This window comes from Lygodium microphyllum, chromosome 14 (genome assembly GCF_053477565.2).
Source record: "Lygodium microphyllum isolate KBCC chromosome 14, Lygodium_microphyllum_v1.1.10, whole genome shotgun sequence".
In the NCBI taxonomy this organism is placed as follows: Eukaryota; Viridiplantae; Streptophyta; class Polypodiopsida; order Schizaeales; family Lygodiaceae; genus Lygodium; species Lygodium microphyllum.
In genome coordinates, this window is record NC_141148.1 from 140,869,613 (window position 1) to 140,880,459 (window position 10,847).

The 10,847-nt window shown below is 38.5% G+C and overlaps 1 protein-coding gene across 1 annotated transcript; it reads left to right on the plus strand.

Moving 5' to 3' along the window:
* Window positions 1–8,017: 8,017 nt before the first annotated feature.
* On the plus strand, window positions 8,018–9,005 carry LOC148026172 (uncharacterized). Its single transcript, XM_087692206.1, has 2 exons — window positions 8,018–8,344; window positions 8,535–9,005. Exons 1-2 carry the CDS (start codon window positions 8,056–8,058, stop codon window positions 8,894–8,896), a joined length of 651 nt encoding a protein of 216 aa, XP_087548332.1. The 5' UTR covers window positions 8,018–8,055; the 3' UTR covers window positions 8,897–9,005.
* Window positions 9,006–10,847: the final 1,842 nt, after the last annotated feature.

Below are 10,847 nucleotides of genomic sequence, written 5' to 3' on the forward strand. Positions count from 1 at the left end.
TGTACTCCTTCGATATGGGCTTTCGAGCCACGCACAGGCAGCTTGGTCGTGCAAAAGCAACATCTATTGGTAGCCTTGTTTTCACTCAAGCATGCAAAACAATGGGAGCACGGGCACGCAGAACAATGGGAGCACGAGCACGCAAAACAATGGGAGCACGAATCATGATGGGAGGATGAGAGATTAGAAAGAGGGGATGTACAGGAAGTAGAAGAAAATGAAGAAAATATCCGTTGGCGGGAAACGGATACGGATTTTCCTTTAAGGGTAGCTTCACATACATTACACTTCATGAAGGGTTTTTTCTTTAAGATTAGGTTTAAGGGTAGCTTCAAAAGGAGCTCCTTCTGACCACCATCATGGGAGTCCGTATTAAGTAGCCAACTGCGTGGTCAAAGTTAGTGGTGTTCAAGATGTCGCTCATAGCTAATATGGCATTGTTAAATATCTATCTTAAATTTGAGCAAGGGATGTTTGGGGATGACTAGAGCATCACTTTTATTTTTTCTTCTGGTGAACAAAGAAGCGATGTCAATGGAGTGCCATTGTAGATATTAGTTGTAAGGCTAGTAGGCTCATATTTTCTCTTTTCAAGTAGGGTGGAGTGGAGTAATCATGTTAAGATTTGTCTTTGGCATGCAATAGCTAAGCATAGCTTCAGAGGGTGAAATCCCAACCTAGATATTAGGATTAGAATAATAAATTTCAAGGTTTCTTAAGGTCTTCTAGAAGCATGGTTACTTGTTATTGGCTTGGAAAACTAGATTTTTTTTAAAAAAAAATTGTTGGGGAGATGGGATAGTTTCTTGCTCCAATCCATCTAAAAATTTAAACAAGCCTTTAGGTTCAATTTCTAGTCAACATCTTTGAACCTCAAGTTGTTTTTGTCTCAAATGAATTCAAAGATGGGGAGAATTTGGGAATAAGAAAAGATAAGGATTTTGCTGAACAGAGATGATACCCTTCAATTATGTAAAAGTTATTCTCAATGTCTTTATCTCATTGGTGCACATAGGGCTTGCTCCCTAGCAAGTGCATGTTGTGGAGCAAGATTTGGATGCCATTGTGATTAGATATGTATCATATGTAGTGAAAGGTACTGTATTGCTCCTTATCTTGATGATGAAGAAGTAGCCCAAAAATTTTGAAGGCAATCTACTTTTCTACGAGGTCAAGATCCAAATGGAAAGCTAAAGTGGAGCTGAAGGATCCACATACCTTTGAGGAACGTGTGAAGTTGGCTAAGTACCAAGAAAGGAAGGTTGAGAAGAAGAGAGAGTTTGAACTAGCTAAAGAGCCTATAGAAAGACTTGAGAGAGCTAGTGCACTAAGACATGAAAATAAACCCTTGTATAGGAGTGAAAGACATTTATGCAAAAATTATGCCAAAAGAATATTGATGTGTGCACCATTCCTCTCTCTCTCTCTCTATCTCCATAGGTTGGGATGGCTTGTACTCCCATATGCCAACATGTATCCAACAACATGATAGGAATTACCCTCATTATTTTAAATACAGAGGCCATGGTGCCCATGTCTCATCAAAATTGGAAGACTTAAAGGGATCTTGGTAACACTCAAGATTCTTTAAATTAAAAATGTTTTGTCTCATCAGTGATAATATTAGCTACCAAGACTCGTGGAATTATTTACATATCTAATAGAGTCTACATCTCTAATAGACCTGTTTCCAACATCTACTGTCTAATTGGATCTTATATATCCTTTAATATTCCTATCTACCCAATGCTTCAAATCAATTTGCATATGTTGTTGACATTGGCACCTTAAAATCTCAACAAATACCCCAATGACTCGTTGTTGGTATATTATTATAGACAAGGGCTCTTAAAAATAATCCTAATTTTTATCCCAAAAATATATTTGTAATATAGACTATATCTTTGTAATAGTCTACATCTTTGGCTCAATAAACAAAATTTTGTTGATGTTGATTATTCATCCTTTAAGAGAGAATTAGGTTTGTCTCTACTAGTCATGAGATGGTTTCATGGTTTTGCTTTGGAGATCTTTTTAAAAAATAAAACACAAATTGGATAAGAATATGAAAGGTCATTAGATGATGTAAAAGTAGATTCAACCTTTTATTTTGATATGTAAATTCACTTACTTTTTGTTTTTAAGTTTTGAATTTCGTTAGAGAACATAGTCTCGTGTGCATATTGTGGGAGCTATACATGTGTATATATGGAATTAAAGTCATATGCTCTTACTTGGAAATATGCACGAGGGAGGGAGAGAGAGTGTGTGAGTGAGAGAGAGGCATGATTGCCTCTAAGGCAATCATGTCTCTCTCTATACAAATATTCTTTTTAAATTTTGCAGGTAGACTCCTCGATAGACACAAATTGTGTTTGGCATTCGACTCCCCTTGAGTTTATCTTTATTTGTTTCATTTACTCTCACACTGATGTTGATTATCACTTGTCTACATGTCAGGTAAACAATGTCCAAACAGAATTTGAAAAACAACACTTTGATGAAGGTTATGATTGAAATCAACTATGAAGGTATAATATTAATTTTTTTCAGGTACAATCTTGATTTGTTTTAGGCCCTTCTCACTAGTGTGTAATAGTACCTTATTTCCATTACTGTAGGCTCATAGAGTGATGGCATAAGCATGGCTTAGATATCTCTAAAAATAATAATAACTATTATGTTTATTTTCATTCAGTCTCACATTCATGATGCTTATCACTTGTCTACATGACGGGTTCACTATAGGAGAATAACCATTATTTTTAGTTTCAGCCTCGTGTTGATTATTACGTCTGAACTATAGGACAATAACCATTATTTGTTTCAATTTTAGTTTCAATTTCAACCTCATGTTGAACTATAGGACAATAACCATTATGTAATTCAGCCTCAGCATTGGATTAAGTTGAGAGCAAAGACTAATCCCCAGCTAGCTGCAGGATAGTGCTTATGAAGGCCCCTGAAGTCATCAGGACTAATGTGGCCAACTCCATGGCATTAGTGCTAGAGCTTCCTAGGCACTACTGGGGTTTCATTCAGTCTCACATTAATGTTGATTATCACTTGTCTGCATGACAGGTGAACAATGTCCGAACAGATTTAATCATATCCAATGCTACATATCCAATCTATAGAACTAAGAATCGACTAATAGTACTAATATTACCCACCATTACTAGTATTAATAGCTCTACTTTTGTTGTAGCTACCAATGAAATGTGGGACATTCAGGGCATTTAGTGGTTATTGCCTCAAGACAACACATTTCTGTAGCTCCCAATAAAATGTGGGGTTGTGCCTCAAGATAGAACCCTTTAAGAATACATGTTATAGTTGTAGCATCCTTACCTTGCATGTGAATATCAAAGAGAACAAGCCGTGAAAGCATACAAGTAGTCCCACCTAGTATGCTAGGAGTACACTGATAGTCTGATGTAGCAACACCTTACCCTGCATGTGAATATCAAAGAGAATAAGTAGTCCAAGCATGTAGCCAGTACTGCCTAGTGCATATAACTTAGAGCACTGGAACAAGGTCATCTCCCTCATAGAGACGTTGTGCTACCTCAACGACGACACAACAATCTTTCTGAACCGCCATGCTAGGAAGACAATCTTGATATGATGATCATGAAGAATCTTAGGATACTGATGATGCGTGGAGTCGGGGTTGCCTTCCTAAATTCATTGCCCTGCATAAGCCTTGCATGTGAATATCAAAGAGAAGGTGTAGTCAAAGCATGCAACCAATCCAAACTAATGTACTGGGAGTACATTGACAATCAGATGTAGCAGTGCCACATCTCCATGTATACCAGTCAAAATTCGAATAAGTTGGATTAGAAATAATTAGGGATATTAGTTCGTAAGGTTCTAAGCTCTTCAAAAATTTTTAAGGTTGTAAGGTCTTCAAAATTTTACTGGTAGTGTAGAAGCAAAACTCATATGCAAGTTGGGAGATGGGAGTTTCGTATCATCTTGTGATTTTTTAAAATTTAAGATCAAAAGAAGGTCATGGTGTTTGGATTTGCAATATCATCTTCTCTTGCTTGTGATACTGGACAACTAGTAGGGCCTATGATAGATATGAACAATCGTAAAGGAGTGTTATAAACTTACTAGCATATATAGCCCCCAACCCAAACACATGCATGCTCTCTTGATAAAGGGCATGCTTAAGCACAAGTTGTTGACATTGGCACCTTTAAATCTCAACAAGTAACATGACAATTCATTGTTGGTATGTTCTTATAAAAGTGTAGTTAACTCATCCATATTCAAGGACTCAAATAATATTCCTAATTATTATCCCGAACATATCTCTTTTAATTTTTTGCATAACATTGATGGCACTCCATCTTTTAATCTTTCCCTATTATTCATTTCAAGCTTTAAGTTTTTCCAATCTCACTTATGATTTGAAAAGTTGTGTGAAAGTAATTCACTCAATTCTCATGCAAGAGTTACAGGATGTGGGGGAACCAATACAAGTCACAAACTCGGGCCCCCTTACTCCAATTACATGCCGAAGACTATATAAAGGGGGCCATTAAAGTTTTTTAGTTGTTATCTTCAAGATAACACACAAATTCAAGTGTATCCACCTATAGGTGGTCTGGATCAACTCAAGCTAGCATTGACCATCCCTCTCTCATTGTTGGCCATTACCCTGGTTACAATGTGGGAAACAAGAGTCCTACTTCACTTCTAGGGTCTTATATGATAATCTAGGCTATGGATCTTCAACCTTCATTAATCTCACTGGATTCATGATGCCAAAATTAGGCATTTCCTGTGCATGTATTTTTGGTCATTGTTGTATGTTACTTGACTCACAACATACATAATGTACAAGATAATCAAAAAAATTCCTCCATCATATGCTCAGTAATTAAGGTCTGATGCTAGAAATCTTGAAATCACCCAAATTCTTTAGAATCAAGCAACTATAGCTCCAATTTTGCTACTTGGAAGCCTAGATCCCTTAGCAACTTTGCTAACTCATTCAATCTTAGGTAAATAAGCTTGCTTTTTCTCACATTAGTCCCAACTCCAGATAGTTCTAGAAAACTTTCATACACTTTGATCGAATACATCTACTAGTTGCCTCTCTACTTGCACAATATTGGTAAGTTATTGTTGGCAAAGAATTGGGAGACCAAGTGTCTTCTTAATGGTAGAGGAAGCCCCTTGCTTACTCCATGTTGCACCTTCAAATCCAAATTCCTAAGCAAAGGGTTGGTGATTATGGTGGCAAAGAGTAATGGGACAATGGGACACCCTTTGGCATCGACATCTTTACCTCAAATGGACCTTATAAGCATAGACCATTTACAAATACATTCCAAAGAGATTGAAATATCCCTACATAAATTCCTTGATTCCTCCTCCATCATCTATCATAGTGATGAGCTCTTGTTGCTTCTTTCGCTTCATCAATTCATAAAATTAATTGGTCGAAGAACCAGTCCCATAAGATACCATTTCCCTTAGACTAAATTTTGGCAACTTCACATTTATGTTTTTGCAAATCCTCCATGTAATGCTCCACTTCTTTGAGAATTTAATAAAACATCCCATTACTAGAACACTTAGAAAGAGTCATAATAATATACTCACTGCATTGCTAACTACTAACATGCAACCCTCTTTGAAGTGAATCTTGATCTTTGCCATACATATTGGTAATCTCAGTTATGATAGCAATGGATCTCATCTAGTTCTACGTTGGATTAGCCATTGGATTGTTGGTTTTTTTCCAAGCATCCTTCATCTATAAGTTGAATCCTTCCCTTTCTAGAAAGGAGGTGTTGAAAGAGAGGGGCTTCCATTTCTTTCTCCTACTAAACACATCCTTCTTGGATGGACTTCCTAGGTACCTCACATTCCAAGAGATCATAGTGAGCCAACTAATTAACATTATATCTTTGTTTGAACTTCCATAATTAAAAATAGCAAAATAGCCTTGTCAAAAAACCATTTGCAAGAAGATTTTAAAGGGAAATTTTTTATTTCTTACCTCCATTAGACTTCAAAGAATTTGTTGGTTGATATTATTTGTTTCCATCCCGCTTTAACTTCAGCATCTCTAGGATCACCGACTGATAATTAGGTTTCTGCTTAGGTTCTTCCTTTTGAGGCTTGTTTGTTTCCTTGAATTTACCCTTCTCAACCTATGTTTTTTCCTTTTTTCTTCTTTTGAAGTTCTTCCTTATCTCCACTATTTTCTCCTTTGCTTCTTCTTATCTCAATTCCTTTTTGGGCATTCCTTTGCAAAGCACCCATCTTCTTTGCATTTGAAGCATGTATCCAAGAATAGGGAGAATTTGACATCGACCAACAACTCAATCCCATTAGGATAAAAAATCTAGAGCATCTCAAGGATCTTGTTCCTCTTATCCCAAAGTACGAGAGGTCACTTGATCTACTAGTTGATATTATTGTTAGAACATAGAGTGCTCTACCTACTAGCAGTTCTACTAGCACATTACTTCTCCATCTAGAAAAGTAGGAAGTCCATGAAAACTAGCCCATATTGGGCATTCAATTTGGAAGACCTCCTCAAGAATAAAATCATGATGCCATGGAAGCATGTAAATAAGGCTCACTTTAAGCCAAACAAGTGAACCCAAAACCCAATCTCTTTTTGCTTTAGATGAAAGCAAGACCCAAAATAAGTCTAATGGCAAGCAAAACAATGTGAGTATCACTTTTATCCATAGGTGAGCCCAAAAAATCTAGCAAACTCATCCTCAAGGGGGACTTCCCTTAAAATACATGTACATGTTGCATAGAGAATACTTAGCATTGCTTTGCCGAATGCATGGCAACAAGGATACTAGTCATGCACATAGCACTTGCTCCCAAAATTCTATTGTGACTCTCTTTTAATTCTCACTGAAACATTTTTTGCCACCCTACATCTTCTTCTCTAGCTCTTCCATGTTCATGCTAGCAACGAAAATGTTAGCATAATCCATCTCTATCCCATTGTCTTGCTTCTATTGCTTTATGTTAGTGCTATGTGTTCCATCATCTCTTACTCCTTGTACACCCCTTGAATATGCTACATGCATGAAAGTGGAAGTATATGTCGCATGTTGGTAGGAAATGTTGCTTTTTTAATGAACTTAATACAACTACCCTAGTTAATAGACCATGTGCCATGACTATCTATTGAGAGCTCCCCTCTTCAAGTTTCCGCATACTCAAGAGGTTCTATGTCTTTCATTTAAGGAAAAGGCTATTACAATTTGAACGGTTTCTATTTTGCTAATGGATGGATATGCTCCTTGCTTGTAAGGGGCTTAAATAACTTTTGATAACTATTTGTGCTTGTATGGATGCTAGGTATATCCCATACTTCAGGGGGGATTTGAGGAGAATTTCAAGATTTAGAGCCATGGCATTGAATTGAATTGAATGAGATTCTTCTTTGTTTTAATGTGACAAGGAAATATTTATATTCTTAAAAATGATATTTTATTTGTGGATGTGTAAACTATTTGTGCTATGTGAGTAAGAATTAAAAGTTATCAAAATGCACAAATGTATCTTATAGCACATGTACATTTTGGATGCATACAAACATATCCATTACAAGTGTGTATCGACATTGTCTTATTTGAGATTGACTACATGGCTTATGGTTAGGCCTATCAATTGTGATGTATATTACTTAACATGACTATATAAGCATGACTATGTTAGATATTCTATACAAATTTGTTTTGATTTACTATGCATGCACATTATCCTATGATCCATAGCTTCATAATTTTATCCAATAAACATGACTATATTAGGTGATATATAGAAATTTGGCTTGCTTTACCATATAGACACTTATTTTACTAGTTGTAGCTTCACATCTATCTAATAAAATCAAAAACCTAGTTCCAATTTAAAAAACCCTAGTTACTAACTAGAAAAAAATTGTGTATTTACTAGTTATAAGGCTATTTACCATCTAGTTTAGTGCCTAAAGTTCCTTGTGAAAGGGGCTGCGGGAAGGTGCTCTTAGTGCTTCAAAGGTTACGGCGTGTTGTTACGATGTGTAGCGGCTCGAGGAGGTTCGCAGGTCGGAGAGGCTTTTTCCTTGAGTCGGGCATGGGCCGAGTGGAACCACGTATAAATATGAGTGGGCAGAGGAGCGGCTGCACGGGTATTTTCCCTCCTCTTGTGCATCGTCTTCTTATTCTGAGTTCTTCTTCTTCAGCGGTCGCGACGGTGTGTGATCTCTTAGCGCAGCCCAGGAGTATGGCGGCAGGCAAGTTCGTCGGCGTGGGCCCCACGATGGCGGTGCTGCTCCTGTCTGTGATGCTGTCAGTCACTCTTGCAAGTACGTATTAAATAAAAGTAGGAAATAAAGGTCGTGTAACTAGGGCAAACTATAGGTCTGGGGTTGCGTTTTGTGAGGTCTCTCTCTCTCATCTCTCCCCCCTTCCTCGTCGCAGTACCGTACAAACTTCAAGTGATTTCATAGATATGATGACTATGACTTACATGTAGTTTAATACGCGCGTGTGCAGCCCCTGATGGCCCGGCGCGGCCGTGCTCCGTGGACGACATACGGATCACGCAGGACTATGCAAGTGCGGGGGGGCTGGGGTCGGTGGTGGAATTCCAAGTGGTGAACAACTGCCCCTGCAGCGCACTCAAAGTGGTGGCCCAGTGCCAAGACCGGCGTTGGAACCAGAACCTGGTGAGCCCTTACGGCATCCTGGTGGACTATCCCTCCTTTGGGCTGTGCACCATCCTTCCGGGAGCCACCATCAAGCCCGCCTCCGAGGGACTCCGCTACGGCCGCACCTACTCTGGCCCCAACATTCTCCCTCTCCTCCCCCTCCAGGAGGTCGACTTCGAGCCCGCCTGCCAACCCAAAGGCCACTAGCTTGCTTAGCTAGCCAGCGCTGGCTGCTGATCCCATGCAGAAAAAGCCTTCTGTTTGTACGAGTGATTAATTCCCAGGATTTTGTTTTTTGAACAGTAATCGAATTCAGCTAGCGCGCTATATATGGAGTACATCTGAGCATCTTATGACGTGTCATGCACAATTTTCATCATCATCCATCCGCGATGTTTTGAGCAGAAAAGACTTCTTCTGATACATTCTTCTTCTCAGCGGGCCGCCGCCACATACATGCAGCCGCAACAACTGAGATAGCTAGTTTTGTCACTCTCGATGTTCTCTTTACTGTGTTCACTGCTTTTGCACCCGAAATATCCGGTCGCTTGCATTCCTCTAGGCTAGCCGCTGTATTGCGTCGACACTTACGTACACCGGTTCTTCCAGAGGCCTTCGCACGTCAACGCCAGCTCCTTTATGAGTTTGTTCTTCTGCTACTGCAAATTACGTGGTGCACATGCATGTATGTACACCGCTTGTAGAAAAAAGGAACTATTGCTGCTAGCCTACGCCTTCTCAATTAAGGCCTCAATCTCTAAGAAATTTTAGTCCCATTCGCCTGGAAACTGGAAAGGGATTGAATGCACTCATGTCTAGTTATCACTTACATCGATTCACTCATCTTTAATGTTCACGAGTTCAAACAAACCCTTTTCGCACTATGTTGGAGGCTTGAACTAGTTTGGCTCACGACTCGTAGATTGTATTCCTCTTCACGTCAGAATCAGGGATCCCTTCAAGAACCCACTTATAGCTTTATGATATAGAATATCGCATGCTATTGGAATGATGCTCTCTTTAGCTCCATGGGGTACATGTGACCTTCCTTTATGCTAGCGGCTAACATATGACTAATTTATGTTTTCTCAACTTGGATGGTGTCACGGATTAGCAAGATGCACCCTATACTTTAAGAGCATTTATTCGCAACTACTGCGGGTTGTAACAATCATAGTTGTTGTTTAGTGCTCGAGTTACAATCATAGCTACTGTTTGGAACATATAATTGTATTGTTATGGGTTATGGCTTTTTCTTCTCCTTTGAAAAATGCATTGTTCACTATTGAGAAGTTGGATGACATGAATTTCCCATATTGAAAAGAAAAGTTCGACAATGGATTGGTGTGACAGAAGCAACTTAACCATAATATCAAATGCAAAGAAGAAATGCTGGAGGATACGAACACATATGCATGGATGAGATGGATGAGGTTGTACACTCTTATTACATTCAATTGATTTTAATGTGAAGGATGCTCTGATGGTGGTCAATATGGAGTCTCAAAGTATTGGGGAATACTTTGAAACTATGAAGAAAAGAGGAAGAAAATGTTGTTTGATATCATGTGAGAAAATAAAATGTAGGAGAATATTTAGAACGAGAACACAGTGTGTGCAAGGGAATAAATCCTACTACTCTTCTACACTACATGAGAAGCTACCACTAAGTGGCATATATAGAATTTCAAGAGAGGGGTAGGTGAGGTCTACAATCAATTGGTGGTAGATGTAAGTGCTTGGACGTTGCACACGTGACCATCTTTAAATGCCAATTATTGAGGTAATCCTCCTTTATGCTTAATCGGTCCAAGACTAACATACAATACTTTCAAAGGAATTTGACTATTTTTCTAGTGATACATCTCCCCTTGGAAAAATGGTAGGATCCATCTTCACTACAGATATAACGTTTCTAGCAATGGTTTTTATGTCGAAGTCCACGTCCAAAGGACCATAATGGTACTAACAAGGTAGGATCTTTATATTGTTGAAAATCCGTGTGTAAATTTGTTGGTTGATATTTGTGTGTGTATCCTTGGAATGCCAACTAAAAAGTAGCTTGACGAGAAAGCAAATACTTGGTTCTTGTTGACTAGGAGAAGAACTATCATGAGCTAATTGAGTTAGGTATAGAAAAGAACTATCATGACTAAGT